Source organism: Styela clava, chromosome 9 (genome assembly GCF_964204865.1).
Source record: "Styela clava chromosome 9, kaStyClav1.hap1.2, whole genome shotgun sequence".
Taxonomy (NCBI): Eukaryota; Metazoa; Chordata; class Ascidiacea; order Stolidobranchia; family Styelidae; genus Styela; species Styela clava.
The window spans coordinates 9465225-9484331 of record NC_135258.1 but is presented as its reverse complement, the minus strand read 5'-3'; the positions used below and the strand labels follow the sequence as shown (position 1 = coordinate 9484331).

At 31.0% G+C, this 19107-nt stretch overlaps 1 protein-coding gene across 5 annotated transcripts in view; it reads left to right on the top strand.

Moving 5' to 3' along the window:
- The first annotated feature begins 4083 nt into the window (after nucleotides 1–4083).
- Nucleotides 4084–19107, top strand: part of LOC120339829 (serine/threonine-protein kinase 10-like) — a 36037-nt gene continuing 21013 nt past the window's right edge. For all 5 annotated transcript variants that reach the window (XM_039408036.2, XM_039408033.2, XM_039408035.2 and 2 more), the window contains exons 1-7: nucleotides 4084–4319; nucleotides 6811–6975; nucleotides 7700–7748; nucleotides 14942–15091; nucleotides 15535–15644; nucleotides 18266–18423; nucleotides 18684–18876. In XM_039408036.2, coding sequence (XP_039263970.2) covers nucleotides 4173–4319; nucleotides 6811–6975; nucleotides 7700–7748; nucleotides 14942–15091; nucleotides 15535–15644; nucleotides 18266–18423; nucleotides 18684–18876 — 972 coding nt within the window. In that variant the 5' untranslated portion in view covers nucleotides 4084–4172. The remainder of the gene's footprint in view (nucleotides 4320–6810; nucleotides 6976–7699; nucleotides 7749–14941; nucleotides 15092–15534; nucleotides 15645–18265; nucleotides 18424–18683; nucleotides 18877–19107) is intronic.

Below are 19107 nucleotides of genomic sequence, written 5' to 3'. Positions count from 1 at the left end.
TCCCAGTCATATACCAAAAACTCTGAATTCTTATTTTGTATATATGTATAGTATATGATCATCTGTCTTTCTGGTTTGACGAGAGCAATAAATTCTTTCTCGCTCTGTTCAGTATCTTCGGTTCGTAAGTTTGGGTCGAAATTTTAAATCGGAAGATGTCACTATAGAGCGAATAAATTCAGTTTAGTATCGGAACGTGAGGTCAATGTCGTCAGATAAAATAGACACCCACCGGGTTCGCTCCGGCTGCGGCGTACCGTAAATATAAATTACGGATACCGGTATTCTGTAGCAGCATACCGTTACTGTAATACAAGTAGACTTAGGTAGTCTACCGGTACTAGTAACTTATGAAGTTGAACATAGTTTGAACAATCACTGCAGTCTTTCACTTCCTGATTTTCGTGCTGCCCATCGCCATAAATCTAAAGAAAATTAGTGGAATATGTACTGTCTGCTGGTTTTATATTTCTGTATTCTGTCCTTCAGCAAAAGGAAGATGGAATGAAATTATTCAATGTAAATGTAAACAAAATGAATTAAAATGTGCGAAAGTTCATAAATTATATATCATTCGGTCTTTGTTGGTTTTTTGTCTTTATATTGGAAATAAGACCAAGAGGTTTCCTCGCTTTTATCATTTTTAAGTGTTTCTCAAGACAGGTCAAAAACTATAGTTGACTTCCATATCCAAATATGCTATTATCTGCGTTTGAAATATTTTGCAGACTGTATATTAACTGAAATTTACTATAGTTTTACACAATCAGATCTTGGTTTTTATAATAGAAAGGAATCTTGACTACTTTTCTTAGACATGACATCAGAATATTTTTGTACTGAAGTACGCTTTGTAATTTGGGTGACTGTTCAAACATCCTGTCCTGCCCATTGAAGCATAACTGAATTATTTACATTACAATACAAAAGGCGTTTCTCATTGTCTGACTTTAAGAATGTTCCGGGCAGTGATGTTGGTTATTGAATTAGTTAGGTATATTTATTGATACATTTTGAGGCCAAGGATGTTTATATGAATGCTTGCCGTTATAATTGTTCAGATAACAGGAGTTACTGTTTTTTTTGTGAAATTCATAAACATGTAACATATTTATCAGTTGCTTTAATTATCTTCTTGCTATTCATTAATAATTATTTTTATCATTGTTTGGTCACATTTCATCTGAAAATTCAATTTTTAAAAAATTTATTTATCATCGTATTTAAACCGCATGATTGTTCTTTTCTTGTCATTATTGTAAACTGCTTGACTGAGGAAGTCTGAATTTAGTCAGACAAAACATTACAGAAAAAACATTTGTGTTAGTGTGCAGCAAGACTCTTGAATTGCATAATTTATGCATAGGAATATTCTATATATTATCATACTTTTCATCAAGATTACGATAGGTTGTTTTCAACTTTGTAAAGTCAGTATATATTATGATTTCACTGCATTGGTGAATTTTATTTGAACTGAATTATTTCGGTTCCAGTGTGGTTTCTGATTAACATATTTGTTTTACGAGTTATTGAAAAAACATGGAATTGCGATTGCCTGTATTATCTTTAGATTTATAATACAGTTTACAGCATAATTGTTGTTGCGTGTATGTAGCACTTTCACAGAGATTCAGAAATAAACGGGTCTTACTACTTACTGAATACAGCGCGAAACACCGCAAAGAGCGCTAAACAGCGCGAAACGGCGCAAAATAGCGCGAAACAGCGCAATACAGAGGAAAACAGCGCGAAACAGAGGGAAACCAGCGCAAAACAGAGGGAAACAGCGCAAAACAGGAGACGCAGTCATTACCACCTCCTGCCACGAAAGAACCACGGCGCCTCTCGCCATGGTTTTATGGCGCTATTTCCGGTATATTTACAAGGTTATGTACCGGATTATAGGTTATCATGCGAAATTTTATCTACCTTTTTGGTGCACCAGAAGTATGTGCAGCAATATGTCGCACAACCTGAAGGCGCTACACACACACACACATACTATTTTCAGGTTGTGCGCCATCTTGATGCACATACTTCTGGAGGTCCCTTTTTACCTAACCCTAACCCTAAAGCCAACCATATCCACATGGAAAATGTTCTAAATTATGGTACCCAAAATGTGTCACCAGCAGGGGCAGACCGGCCATTACAGCATTATTGGCTACATACGTTGGTTTGTGTTTTTAATTTGCTGCCGTGGTAATCCAACTCAAAACAAGGTGCCCCGAACTCATTGCAAAATTTTTTTCTGCTTCACACTGTTTCCCTCTGTTTTGCGCTCTTTCGCGCTGTTTCCCCACTATTTTGCGCTGTTTCGTGCTGTATTCAGTAAGTAGTAAGACCGGAAATAAACCATTATTTTGTGCAGTTTTACACAGGCAGTAGACACGGTACTAATATAGTCACTGTAGGGTCCACATGGATCGGGATATGGCTATATCAGGAGTTTCCAAAACAAATAGATTCAAAAATAACTATTTTCAATATTTTTGATTCTTGAGTTCAGGAACTTTCAGAAGTGTCTAGTGTTACCAAAGGGGCCGTTTACTTCCTGTCAAGAGTAGATATCCAATTCGGTGACCTTTATCTTATTTTTCCCACATTTCCATATGCAAACTTTTTGAATACAACATGACTCCTCCACAAGCTATATATTGGCAGCCTTCTCAAACATTTCTTGTCTTATCTGTAGTATTATCGTAGGTCTTTTAGTGATACATAAACTTACTTGGGTAGAGTCATGTATAGTGAGAAGTGTGTGAAACACATCTAAAAACAAATATCTTTCATAACTTTTTCATATATTGTCTTATACAGTTAGCAAGTGAAAAGAAATATTACAGTTGAAATGCTAATGCTATTTTTGTTGTTCAAAAATCTTTGAAAGAGTAGAATTTGAGAATATTTTGTATTTTTATTTTGTATACAGCCATCTGTTAGTAGAATACTGTGTGACGTATGCGTTAATAATGATAAAACACTTGCAGATCAATAACAACATACTACTAGAAAGAAGTTCTTGAAAGGTCATTTCACTCAATTTCAGGAATTTCTTGCTGTGACTGTGTTTGTAATGTCACTTATTAAGTTTAAAAAAAATCATATATAACTTTGGTTATTGATCTGTAGTAATTTTATTGTTTATCTCCAGCAAAGTATATCTTATCATGAACTCTGTGATATTTTTTTTAAGTATAAATCGAGATTTTGTTGTTCAAACAGCAAATTATAAATATATAACAACAATATTGATTGGCTTGTTTCATAAAAATCTTTTACATAAATTTGAACTAAAATACTTTTAGTATAAAATTTTCATTATCAGATTCTGTAATTCTCTGAACCTATTACACCAATCTCAGATCATTAGTTTTATTATCCATGTATTGTTTACTTCTATTCTAACTTAAATAGCATTTTGTATAATTTTGTATTTGAACTAAATGTACTGTTGTCGAAGCTGTCATATACTTGCACTTTGGGAACTTAAGTGACGTGATAAATAATTACTTTTGAGGAAATAATTAAAAACAATATTGGAAGGATTTTTGGTAGCCGATTACGTAGACTGATGTGTAGATATATATGCTTATTTAATATTATTCAAAAATGCGTCAAATGAATTTCACCCACACAAAATAGTAGGTCATACTACCGGAACTCTAAACACGATTTCATAGTTCATGATATAAATACAAATGTAGAAGAGAAATGTTTTTTGTTTATTGCGATTTATGAAATATGAAATAATTTCCAAGATTATGGTAGTTATACAATGCAGTATCGTTTTATTTCCTCAGTTTGAGTTTAAATATATCTAATATAATTTTAACTGGAGATATTCAAAATAGATGAATAATAAAGATTCAGATTATCACTTATTAGTGATTTTATGTAAGAGGTTGGAATAAGACTGGGCCCCGTCACCTCTAGTAATAAGTGGACTATACTTCTGCAGCTGAGTCATTGAGTGTTATTCTGATATTCTATGTTTCATTGTAGGAACAAGGTATATCAATGTAGACCAGACCCAAAGCTATCCTTATTAAGTATAAATTTACACTCATTCGCAGTTTTATTTTACAGCTTTCTATTAACAGTATTAAATATATAGAGTTAGGTGGAGTATATGACGTTTAGAAACTAGGCTACTTCAGCCACATAAAATGTCATTCTTTCGGAAGATTCTTCGCCTTGGCCAAGAAGAGCCAAAAAGGAAGGTATATGCTAATATAAAACGAGGAGAAAATCCTGAACTGGTATGGGATACTGTAGGAGAACTTGGCGATGGAGCTTTTGGAAAGGTTTATAAGGTGAGTTATACTGATTAGATTTCTTTTCGATATTATTATGATTCCATAGCATTTTTAGAAATTCATTGGTATGGCCAATTTGACTAATAATCATGGCCTTGTGCCTTTCATGTTTTTGAATTCATAAGCTATAACGCAGATATGTTAACAATGGTAAGTTGAGGTAGGTCAAGTAGAAAAGTCTATCTGATGCCAATCTGTGTTAAAATATCCAAATATTTTCCATTTTTGTGATTTTGAGAGCAGAAGATTTTCAGACTTCAAATTTTTATTTTATAAGAGTTAGTAATTGTAATTACTATCAAGCGATTTAGTTTCTTTTATCACCTCCTGTACAGTACTGTTCAGTTTAACCTTTGTGTGTCAAGTGGAATTGTCGTTTTGTCGCTTTAATTTATATTTATAGGCTCGCTCTTGAGAGCTTTTATGTGTTTACATAAGCGGCGTTTCTAGTTGGCTATTTCAGGCATACATTGTTTAATGTGTTGGCATGCAGCTCGATCGAGCTAAGCTGACACATAGCTCAATTGGGATAACACGTAAATTTTATAATTTCAGTACTTGTATGATTCATTTATTTTATTGTAAAATTTGATTTAATAAGGTCAGTTTTATGCTTTAGATTCACAATTAGACATATTTTTAATCTAAAGCAAATTTCTGATATTAAAATTGCCAAAAACCTGATCTTTTCATATTATTCACATTCACTTAAATTCGGATTACAATGTAGTTTTATTGCCAATTAATTTTCATATTCATATGTGATAAATTAATATTTTAGTGGTGGCGACAAACATGCCGTTATCAATATTCTGGGAATGTTGTCTATTATTGGTTTCATTAATGAATGTTCTTATTCTATTTATATCAATATTATCGCAATCCAATCCACAGGAGATTTATTTATTGGAAATGTATAGTCTGTTAATTATGTTAAAATCATACTTGACAAAATAATAAAAGATTTTAAATTTGTTTTACAGAATTGTTTTTACATGTTCAAGTTTGGTCTATTCATAAATAGATCGTTTATGTGTTTTATTACTATGTGATCATACTTAATCAAACTTGAGGCAATGATTAATAAATTCTTGTGTGCATGGCCCATAGTTAGTCCCCCTAATTTCTATGTCATGATAATTATGCTTAACTGACTGACTTTGTGAATACTGTTAGCACATTCCACAAACAGCTAACGTGTAAGGTCACATAGTTGAATTGTCATAGCCTTGGGCTGTTATTCTTTCGTTTAGTAGTTTTGCTCTTCTGATAGAAGAGGTAACCTATTGTGTATACTTAACCACACGGACAGTTTTGGTTCAACTGTTGACTAAAACAAAAACGACCTAACATTTTTGTATGTAAAAATAATATACAAAATTGGTGCATTGTCATCGATTATACTTTTTTTTACAATTATTTTTTTTTTGCTTCCAATTTTATAATTATCTAGAACCGTTAAGCGATGTCCTCATCTCGTTAATATTGAACTTCTAAAATTCTGTTTTCCTTTCCCTTTCAGTTTTTAATAATCCGAATCATGACATACCGGTATGCTAAATTATTTTAAATAATTCTAAATAATACAATCATTACACCAAATTTTAGTGGTGTTATGATTTTGAAAGAACTATATCATTACTAGTTATGAAGCTTCCTTTTTTCAATGCTTGAATCTCATTGGCTCAATGTCATTATTGTCATCATTGGCTTATGTGTATAATTGGAGAAATTTAGGTTAACCTCCTATGTAGATGTCCTCAATGTACTCCAGATTAAAAAGTACTTTAATTTCAATTCAGTTTCTGTTCTCAAGAATAAACTCTCACAGACAAGTGATGCCTTATTTCATTTGCCAGCAAAATTAAAATATTTTGAAGGATTTTGTCAAGGGTCCAGTTATGTCTGTACTCGAGAGTTATTGACGTTTTTGAAGACAATAATCGTGTACTTGAGTATGGATTTTAGCGACTAATATCTATATCCAAATTTTTCAAAGATCCCAACTTCCATGAGCAGAACAATGCTTCCTGTATTCCAAATTCAATATTTGGAAATCAAAATCAGGCCTTTTATCAATAACTTGATAGTCATTTGCCTCCCGAGTCAGGCTATGACTCATTTGTCCTTTCTTGTTGAACATCTTGTTTATATCAGACATATTATGAAGTAATAATCTTAAAAGTAGCTCTTCAGTGGTGCCAAAAAAGATATTTTTATTACTATACCTATTATTACTCGGAAGTGGGAGTATTTGAATATCCATTAATATTGAGGCTAATGGAATAATTTTTGAAAAAAAAATATTTTTAATGATTTGTGTTATCTCGTGTTATGAATACCAGTAAGACAACTACATCATGAAATAGTAATATAATATTGTCTAATATTTTGTTATGAACTTGGAGTCGGAGAACTTTTTTCAAATGAGTTGCTAACTTGCTATCACCATTTTCCGACTAATATAAGATTTATATTCTGATTTTAGGCCAAAAACAAGACCACTGGAAACTTTGCTGCTGCAAAAGTTATCGAGACTAGGAATGAAGAAGAATTGGCTGACTATAATGTTGAGATCGATATTCTTGCAGCATGTAATTCGGAATATATTGTTCAGCTTATGGATGCTTATTTTTTTGAAATGAAGCTATGGGTGAGTACCAAGTATGCATTCAAATCGTAGCTGTATCAAAAAATAAGAACATTTTTGATAAATGAATTAGCCCTGGCTTGACTTCAAATAATCTATAGGTGTATTCTGTTGCTTTTTTCTTCTTCTTCTGTATTTTCTGGTTCAAAACTAATACCAAACTGACCTCAGAAAAGAAGAAGATAATCGAACCACCCAATAAGTCGACCCCAGAAAATCAGGCAAAAAAATATTTCCAGAAAATCGTCTTATTATCTTGAAAATATGGGAGTTTCAGTAGTTCTTCTGTGTGAGTGCACATGGCCTAGCTTAGACCATATTTCAAAGAATCAGTCTAAAAATACATTATTAATCAATATATTGACTTTATATCATGCCTGAAGTATAGAAATTCATTTTCAGACCTTGTAATATGTAAATTTAGAAATTCAATATCATTTTTTCATAAAACTTTGGTTACAGTTCTGTAATTGGAAGTTTTTTTCATAGAACTGCCGTTTTGCTATTTCTATTTATTACTCATTCCTAAGAGTTTTATTGACGATTCTTATTTGTGTAAAACAAATTAAAGTGTTATCTAATAATGTAATTTTATATTTGTTAAAAAATGATGTCTTTGCTTATTATAGTTTAAACTTAAGCCACCTTTAATCCATTCTTTTGTGTATTTTCCAACTTCTTGAAACAAGTTCTAATGTATTATAAATATCAACAATAATTTTTTCAGGTGTTGATAGAGTTTTGTGACGGTGGAGCTCTGGATTCTATCATGTTAGGTGAGTGTATGAAATATAATGATTTAGAAATTCAAATATTTGTAATTGATACAAAATGCATTAGCTATGTGTCAAATTTTTCATCATTGTTTTATCTCAAATCAGAATTTATATAACCAGTATTTAACTGTATTTAAAATACTGTTTCCTTGTTTGTGAATAACATTCGAACACTTGGAATATATCTATTGCATTTACAACATTTTCATAAATAATATATGGATTTATAGACTAAAAAGAATTGAATAGAAATATTTATTATAGAATAGGATTATTTTCACATGATTTTTTCATTTTTGTTTTGAATTCAATTATTATCAATTAATAACAATTTTGCTTCCTGTGTTACTGAGAATAGACATAAAATCATTCATATAATATGTTTATTTTTGGATTTAACATTTTAATTGCGTGCATAAGTGCTAATGGGATTCACTCTGTATGACCTATCATATTACGCTTATAATAATATCCATTTCAACATTCAAATCTTTATCATGGGAAAACCTATTAACTACGCTAAGTTGACTCATTAGTACCTATAATAATATACAAATCAAAATACTAGATAATCTAATTTATATAGAGGTATTTTCTAGTACCGGTAATTACTTATTTTCTTTAATAAAGTAAGACGTTAAGTAGGTATACCATTAGTTTATGGGAATGGTTGATATGAGGATTATGTATGTATTACTGGATGTCTTGTGACTATATATGTTGAATAAGTCGACTATGGTAGCCAAGTTGTTGTGGTGCATTCTCTCAGCATATTGGTATCAATAATAATTCTTTATATTGTCAGTAGCACTTGGTATTTTAGGCGTTAATCATATCTTCACTCAGGATCATTCTCTTTAATTTCTGAGTGAGTTATTATGATCTTTCTGTGCCCTCCTGTAACCTTTTCACTCACTTATTAATTTTTCTGGCTCATTTACCACAAATTGATTGTCATCTTGAAGTCAGTGGAGCATTATCAGTGGATAGATTATATTTTCAACAAGGTAGTGCCCATCTATGGCCCAGCGAGCTTTACTTCTGTAAAAAATCAATTTATTTTATAATTTGAAAAATGCTCTCATTCCCACCATGCTTGACTAAGCATAATAAATCATGATTCTAATTAGTTATTCCATTAAACAAATTAATTGACCTGGTTCGCAAGGTTCAATAATTATGGTCACCCTTCAATGAGAATATACATCCTGTCTTACCAAATTTATGCTGCATTAATTGGGGATTACTGGATTAGTTTAGTAGCAAGAATCCAAATCAGAAATCCAAATCTTAATAAGAACAATAATGAAAAACACTCTTTGATTTCTTAAGACAAAAGTTTTTTTTTTTAATTTGGCATTTTTTTCAATCCCCTATCTTATTAAAAGAAACTACGGTAAATAGTTCGCAATGTGCAAAAATGTTCAAATTGAATCAATATTCAAATCAATTTGAATCGTTTTCCTTTTATTTCTTCAAATTTTAAATGAAGATTATGCAGTTCTGGTGAATGGTTGTTTTATGGAAGTTAGAAAATTCAATATACTGTTTGATTCATTTGACTGATAAAGTTACAGCTTCAAAGTATTTCGCTATTACGGTAAAAGTTTTTTTCCACACTAAAAATTGCCATCCCAAAAAAAAAGCATTGAAACGATTAGTCTTAAGTGGAGTATCAACCAGTTCTGAACTCACAAGGAAATCTATCAGATAATGCTATCAATAAATAATAATATATACAATATTTAATTAGTCTGGAATACGCAATCAACAATTTAGTATATGTACATTTTAGTCTGGCCCAAACATGCATAAGTTGACTCAGACATAAAAACGTTATCAACTACGTTATGCACTGATGACAAAATACAAAAGGCGTCGGTGCAATAAATAGTAGGTGTTTCCGTCTTGAGAGCAATCATTAGTTCTGGCCTTTGTTTCACGATGCTCAAAAGACTCGTAAACAGAGAATAAGATCAATTAACGACTTTATATATTAAGTAAACCATGGCATCGGTCACTGCTACAGCACTTTACAGTCATTCAGATTTACATGATCTGGTTCGTTATTGAATTTTTAATCTATGTGAAAAAAAAAACATTTTATTCAGAGCGTATATATTGAAATAAATTGATAGTTCCCTAGATAGTTATGAATAGTGAATGCAAATGATGATTAGGCTTGATGAATATGATAGATTCCTAATTATAGCTTAATTTACATATTCCAATAGATGTTGAGTCTTCAAATACAGACTGTGAATTTTCTAAATGGAGGATTTCACGATTTTACATAAACAAATACTATTACGGTTCTGTATTTGATATAATATGATTGTGCAACATAATACTTCTTCAATGGAATGGTTATTTCTGTTAAACTTATTATAGGAATCATCATAAAGATTTTGAGTTTTCTTTTCCAACTTCTATTCCAATTCAATTTGATGAATCCTATTATTCTGTCAACCTATAATTGTGAGTTGTGACAGTGTCTGTTATATTGTTGGAGAGATGGAGTCATTGACGTCAAATTGCTAAATGATAATAGTTTTCAAAATGGCAAGATTTTTTTCTGTTGATGCACTATTTATTAAAAAAAACTAATGGTAATTCTCACAGGCGGAATCCTAGAATAAGCTTCGTTGATGCTGAAATATATGTTCTCAATAGCTGAATAAATCACATCCAACTTATGAAAATAATTTTTTTTTTGCAAAGCAAGAAGGATCCAAGTTCATGATACCTCTGTGATAACGCCTCAATAGGATCTCTTTTAATGTCCTTTACTATTGCTTACAAAAATATTATATACTACTTGGCAGTGACCTGACAAGAATACAGTGATTATGCAAGGGGACTATGGCTTTACAAAATTGTTGGGTTTCTAATGGGAATAACACTGGAGGGGTTCGTCATTCATTTTGACTTGAGGTTTAGGTGACTGTGTATAATGATCAGAAAAGTATCCATCAGGATTATATAGCTGCTATGACAAATGTATTCAAAGTACACAAAGGTTATTCACTTCCGGGTCACGGTCACAGACACAGTCAGGATTAACAGAACTCAATATTAAAGAATTGATTACCTAGTAATTTTCAATGACAGATAAGAAAACAAAAATGCATTCTAAAACAGACTTCGAAAATTTGGGAAAACCAAACACTAATGCAGAAACCTTAACAGATGCACTGAGCACCATTCAAACAAATTATCTGTAGAAATGCCATTTGCACCTGTGCCATGGGGAATAGGCACTGTCATTGCATAAAGCAATATTTGTACCGCAAATTCAATTCACAATGGGAAAGATTGAATTACATATGCAAAATAGTTGATATATTGAAAAGGAATGACTCATTTTTGTCTTCTGCATAATATGTACTGGATAACTGGATTTGGATGAAAATGTTTCATAAAAGAATATGGTGAAAAGATCACTAGTGTAATGGGTATTGTCAATAAGCATGTTGAATTTGGATAATAAATAGCATACCCTGGAATAGAATCATGAGAAAAAGTGATTGATTTTAAATTATCTAATTTTCATTTTGCATCTATACTGCCAAATTTGACTTTTTGAAGTTATTTTGAAAAATTATACATACGGTAAATTATTTGCTCACTTTTGGATTTTTTTTTTGCAAGATTAGTGATACAATTATTTAAAAAAAACTTTATATTTCATTTATATTTATTTTGTCCAGAACTAGATAGCGAAACAATTTGTGGTAATATGTAAATTTGGGATTGCCTGGGGGCTGATGGCCTGGATAATGTAAGGATGCATCAGCCACGCATCGTTAAGTTTATTTTAAAATTGGACTGAATAATTCGATAATTTCAGTTACTTTTTATTGTATGAAAATTTAATTATGAAAAGGCTATCACAAATTGAAAATACCATTTCATAGGTCTGATTTGTATCTGAATATATAAAATTCACGTTTCACAAATACTATCAGCAGTTCATATTCATTATCCACACACATTTGGTTAATCAATTACCTACCCACTCCTGACAATCAAACTCTAATCACTTATGCAAAGTTTGTCACCTAGATTTGCTTTCTTTGCTCGGACAAAAGGAGAAAAAGTGAAAGTGTGTGGGCAAACGCCCATTGGGATGCCTATCATTCATGCATAATTTAGTGGTAAAATCCATAAGACGAAAAAAATAGAATTTGACAAAGCAAACAAGATGTTATGTCCTCAACGGGTCTAATGCCTTGATGGCTCAAAACTCGAAAATGGAAAAATAAATGCAGTTATTGATTGAAATTAACTTAAAAAACAATTCATTTACAAGAAAAATTATGAAATTGCAAAGATAATTTAGTATTTTCATTAATTTACATAGCTGTATTTAATTACCAATGAATTTCCAAACCCATACCATTATTTATATATCACGTTAATTTCAACAAACTGCAGTTTGGCGCTTTAAATATTTCTAAAATTAAAATTTATTTTGATAGATAAAATGTTATATATTAAAATCATCAGTGTTTGTAATTACTTTAATTCTTTAATTCAAGCCAAATTTATATTTTACGGATTGTGCTGACATCATAAAACTCCTGAAGATAACGACTTCTCGTTTTTTTTTAATACTTGGTAAAGTCGAAACTAATATATACCGGTACCTACCGTAATATAATTACTTCGTAATGGTATAAATCAGTTCTAATTGATTCGTTTCCAGCAACTGAACGATTTCATTTACTTGGTGAAAGGTGATCAGCTGGCTTACTTGCCACTCACTTTGCCAAGTTTTATTATTCAACTTCCTGCTTTCTTGTGATTAACCTTTGTCCCCCCTATCACATTCATCAAATGTAGGTGTCAGTTTCTTTTGCAATTTGTTTTTATAATGATTAATTACAGTCACTCTGCATTGATTTCTCACTGTTTATAACTCCTTTACTGTCTGGTGATAATGGCTGGTCATGGTATGATTTAGTTATCTGTTGCTAATATTTATCAATGGAGACTGGAAGTTGATACTTGATGAAATAGGATAATCCTATTCATTTTGAATTATTTTTTAAATTTCATAACAAAAGGGCAAATGTTGATTGAAATTTCGAAAGACTTTTATCAGAAAATATTCAAAAAATAGACGAATATACTTTTTATATGGTATTTAATCATAGTTTAAAGCCATTTTCTCTCAAGTTTTTTATTAACAGAAGTTCAAAAAATATAATTTTACTCATTTTCTAGAACCAACTTTTTCTAGTTGTGCTCTTCTGGGCTAAAGTACTTGCTATATGATAATTATTAGTATTCTCTATGTGGGATCATAGTACCTGAATTTCGTATAGACTAGAGCCAGGAAGCCATTGTTACCAACAATTCTGTAATTATTGTTTACCCTTTTTTATATTCTGAATATGATGATATCGTATTAATTAATAATATATACTGTCCAACATACTTTTGGTATAGCCAAACAAAAGCCCTCAAAAATTAAAATTATATGTTTCAAGTTTAGATGTATTGCTTGTGTATAATATGTAGGATATATACCGGTACTAAACCAGTAGGATCATTGCTTCCTAAAACTTTTTTTTTTCAATATGACTACTTATACAGTGAAGCTGAGAAATTTCACATAAGACGTATTTATCTATAATGAATAAATCATCATTGAACATTCAATACTGAATTAATTCAAATATTTACCTGAGAATTACGTAAGCACTTGGCAAATTAATGCCGGAATGAAGGTATTTGAAATGTCAATAAAGTAGACAAATTCCCATGCAGCCTAACTACTAACAAAAATATTATAAGCAAGAAGGATGTGTAAAATAATACTTTTTTGTAAACTGAAATTGAAATACTGTATATGGTATTTTAGATTAATTCCCATATATGATATTTTCATGGCTCACTTCAAATAAGGTTTTAAAGAGTATCTAGAGTTTTTTGGCGTTAATTTGGCTTTGTTAATTATAATTAGTTTTTAACTTTGTGAATAAATCAAGTCTAAAATATTGGAATTCAACGTCTGAATAAATGTGTATGAATTGATGGAATCTGAAAATAATAATAATAATTCTTCATGTGCTTTGTTAGAATTCCCCTACACCACTTCCCCAACCAAGCAGATGCTGAGGATCCTTAAAGATTACAAAATAAATGGAAGCAAATCTTTTATACTTCAACAGTATAATAATTTAACAGACAGTAATTTATTTTAAAAATGTTGGGGCCCTTACATAGTTCAGAGTTATTTACTTTCCATTTAATTGGCGATGATTTCATTCTTTGGGAAGGGCAGCAATGACGACATTCAATAATTTGCGTCGAGTACAATCTTTAGATGCCAGATTAACGTTATGGTAACATAAAACTATTCTCTTGTGACGCAAACATCTTATCATATTTCATCTAAGGCTTTTATGCGCATAATAACCTCATATTATGTTGTTTGTTTACTCCGTTTTTAATATTCTGAACCCGTCTCTAATTAATGAATTTGACAGATGTGTAACTTATTCATCAGTATATCACACATGAACAAATATGTTTTGTTGATAAATCTATGATATGCTTGAAAAAGACTGCGAAACTGACACTCTTTCCAGTATAATAAAGTTTTATTTTGGGCTGTTTTTGTTTAACAAAAATATACTTAAAAGTTCAGCAGACCTTAACATGACGTGTCGTCTACTTTTTTGCTTTTTATTTTTTAACCTCAAATGCTACATGAAATCTCATGAATTGATGACTAATGGAAAATTTGACTTGGGGCGTGGAATAAAGGATAAAATCATGACAAATGGAAATCTGTATTTTTTGTTCAAATTAAACCATGAATATTGCTATTACGTTTCAAATACAAATTGTGAATATGTTTAATACATCTCGAACATTTAGGTATTATCACAGTATATGAAAAAGTTGTCGAGTTGGCGGCAGATATTCCCATTTAACAAATATTTAAGGGAAGGGTGAATAGGTATATTTAATAAATAACGAAATTAAATTTTACAAAAATCTTATTTTTGGAGTACTTCTCTGTGGACCCTGTTTGAGAAGCCATTTTTTGTACAACATGACTAATTAGATTAATAACTGTATTGGTTTAGCCTGTAGTGGAATGAGGTTCAAATAGCTTATAGAGAGAGACCTTGTTAAAGGTTCCATTCCACTTGATTTCACGTTAATTTCTTGTTTAGAACTTGACAGAGGTCTCGAAGAAAACCAAATTAAAGTGGTGTGTCATCAAACATGTCTCTCTCTGCAATATTTACATCAAAACAAAATCATTCACCGAGATCTGAAAGCCGGAAACATACTTTTAACAACTGAAGGAAAAGTAAAACTAGGTAAGTTTTGGGATTTTTTAGAAGATTCTCAACATTTTCAATTGAAAACTAGTTATACCAATTTCAGAAACTGCCGTGTATTCTCACATATAAGCCTGAGCCCCCCCCCCCCCCCCCCCCCCCTAAAAAACAGAGAATTTCTAAGAATTTGCATATAAGCCGACCCTACGAATCATAACACGCCGTCGAGTTTTAGCTGTTGGGATTAGGTTAGCATAATGTTTCGCTTGAGTGTGATCAGAGTTATGCGCGTATAAACTGAATTTTTAGTGCAATCACAGTTATGTGCATATAAGGCTAATTTTCTAGTGCCATCAGAATTTTTCGCGCGTAAGCCGACCCCTCAGTTTGGCAACTTTTTTTTTAGTTTTAAACTCGGCATATATATGGTATATATCCAATAATATGCTTTACATAAATTGCATTTCATTTTTTTCTTTCAGCTGATTTTGGTGTCTCAGCTCAAAATGATCAACTAGAACAAACTCGAGATACATTCATCGGTACACCATATTGGATGGCCCCTGAAGTTGTCATGTGCGAAACATTCAAAGTATGTACTTTTTTATTTGTCTTAAACAGCTATAGTTTTGAGGGGTAATGATCAAATTTGTTATGTGTTTCAATAGAGTCAACTTTATGGAATTGAATAGAAGTGTTTTTATGATGTTGCATAAATCATAATTTTTAGGATTGTATTTGAAGTATATTTGTTTGTCCTTTTAATATAAGTAGCTTCACACATGCAGTAAGGCTTGTCCATATCCGAATAGTAGGTTAGTTATTTTTTCCAATATTTTTGTTTTTTATTGATCCAATTTAATTTACTATTCTAATATTTGTGGTGAAATTGAATGTTACCAATTACCATTTAAAATTGTTTCATCTAAATTTTTCAAATAACTTTTTTTCGTCACTGCTAAATCATTTTTATTGAAACTGATTTTTTTCGGGATATCCATATTATACCAATTTTTTGTAGCATATATTGATTATATCATAACTTTTGTAACTATTTATTCGATTGCTAATTATCCATATATTTCAAATTCCTGCTTTTTAAATGACATGTTGACCTTGCTCTTAGAGATGAGCATTTGGTGTCAACTTTGCTTTTATAATTGGCAATTATATTTGACGTCACTGGCATTTTTTGTGTTTTGGAATGTCTACAATGCAAACATGCCGTTTGTAGTTTTTTTTATGGCGTAATTATGGGTTAATATGTAACAAGTTTTTTTTTGAAAATTACTGAATCACACATGGAACAGCATACAAAATTTTCAACGCAATATTATATTGGCAATTTTATCTGCTTTTCATACTTGTACAAATATAAATGATTTTAGTTCCGACTGATATAATTATAGACCAGAAATTTGGCAACAAAACCCGTGATTGAAACTGGTTAATATAGTGATTTGTTTGGCCAACCTGGTCAATTATACACTTTCAGTTCACACCAAAATTTTAATTGTCCTGCTTTGTTTGTTATTAGTAAAAATGTTAAACTTTGCAGCGCAGATGTGCAAAATATTTTCAGTTTTTATGGGAAATGGTTTCTGTTATTAAAATTTCTGTTGTATTATTGATCCATGATGTCCTTTTTAAATATTTGATAATAGTATTTGATAAAATTATTTACATTGTCTTTTGTTTGACTACTAAACCGAGGAAATGTGAATATAGTTAGTAATGTCGCCCCTATTCCCAGTCATTTTTTAATTTTTTAAAGGAAAAGGTAAATTAATATATTTCAAATTTTTTTTTAAATTATAACATATTCATCAAGATAACATTTTTCAAATATATGGACTTAAAAGTCAAGTGTCAAAAAGTATCTCATAAATTAAAAAAAAATAGCAAAAGTTTTGATGAAATACCATGTCCTGTATCACCTGTTCTTTCTAGTACCGAATATTTAAAATTGAAATAGTCTGAAATTGGAATAGTCTATTATTCAACAGAGAGAAGAAATTTTTTTTTTTTTTCAACGACAGCAATCCCAAGCTTATCATAAGTAGCAATTTCGCAAAACAATCCATATGTACACTTCACACTTCATGACTAATAGTTTACTAAGGTTTGCAATAGGCGATATCAAAGCCTTAACGCAAGTTATATCTTAAGATAAGTTGGGAGCTAGCCACTTTGTCTGTGTGGCTTCTGTCTGAACTGTCCAGTTCAAATTAATATCACCAAGTTAACTTTCGGTCATGTCTGTGTTTCATTTATCAATATTGTTTCTGTCTAATCCATTTTGATATTTCCCGGATAGAAAGTCATTTCCGACAAATCAAACTATAAATAGAAAGATATATGTGTTCTGTAGTAACATTCCATACAAGGTGTTATCATTTGTCAATGTTTATATTCAGATTTGAACTAAGCTATGAATATTTATATTTGTGTTGTAATTTGATAATATTGCGTAGAAATGGGTTTGCCATTAATAAGCAAAATTCCTATTGACTGGGGTTAAAAAATAACGGATGATGACCAAATGAATTAATTTATTAGGATTATTTTAAATCAAAAATATCTTTCCAATGCATAAATAGGAAGTTAATATTTGAATTAATTTAAAGTTAATTATATTCTTTTTAGTAATTTTATTATCAATAATTTGGAATCTCTTCATCTGAAAAATTTATCATTTTTTAAGCACTTCTCTTTTTTTCTGCCAATTAGAATTTCAGTGCCAATATGGAATTTATTATTTTTGTCCAGATAAAAGTAAATCAAAATTATTCATATGCCAATTACATTTTTGGTCAAAATAATTGATAACCGGGATTCAGAATTCAATTCCATGTTTTGAATTCCGAATAAGCTAAGAAAAAATAAATATACATTACAAATTACATATACATGATTAAATTAGGCACTTCTCATGGGTATAATGAATTTTGACAATGAAAAAAAACAGGGAATATTAGAATGTATTAAATCACAATATATTTGGAATAGTAATTTATTGGATTTTGCTATCCCTGTCCATTATTTCACTATACCTATACCCTTTGGTTATGAACATCCTGAGTAGTAAGTACATTCAACACTTCTGCTATATTCATAGCATCCACTTTCTAATGGCCAACTCAATGCCAAATTAAGAAGTGATTTCTCTTTTTTCTGTGTCTTTCTTATTATTTTTGCCAATTTCTATTTCAGGATAACCCTTATTCATATCTGTGTGATGTTTGGTCTCTCGGTATCACTCTTATTGAGCTTGCTGAAATGGAACCTCCTCATCACGAACTCAATCCTGTTCGAGTACTTCTTCGAATCGCTAAATCTGGACCTCCTACATTGATGGCAACTTCCAGATGGTAAGTGCACAGTGTATAGACTGGTAATTTTTTATGAAAAGCACAAGCTTCAAAATAACATCTCATCACTCATATCTCACCACCTACCCTAAGCAGAAATCTCCTGCCTCCCTCTTCCTACATGTCCACTCACCGAGTTAAACTTTAGCACAGGCTTCAAAACCTCAGCTCTTCACTGCTCTTTGCAGTAGTCCCATTTCCAGTAAGACCTCATGCAATACAGCGGATATATTAAGATATTGCTAATCTTTTTTATTCAGGTCTAAAGACTTTCACAACTTCCTTGAGCGATGTCTCGTAAAAGAGCCTGACAAACGTGCGACAATGCGTGAAGTTCTGGCCCATCCTTTCATAGATATGTCTACATTGAAGGATACACCTGAACGTATTATAATAAAACTAGTTGCGGAAGCAAAAGCTGAAGTCGTAGAAACTGAAGAAGAAATATCCAGCGTAAGAAATCTTTTATAAAATTATGCTATTGAGCTTTTTATTCACTTTTTGTAAAATATCAGATGCATAAGGTGAGTGAGTTAACTGAGCAGTCGGTTACAGCAGTCATTTTTGAAGTTAGGTGAGGCCTGCCTAATTTATGACAATGCGTGTTTGGAAGTTTAGAAATTCATCATCCAAATGAAGCGTACAATGCCAAAATTATTCAAAAAATCAATATGTAAAATTCCA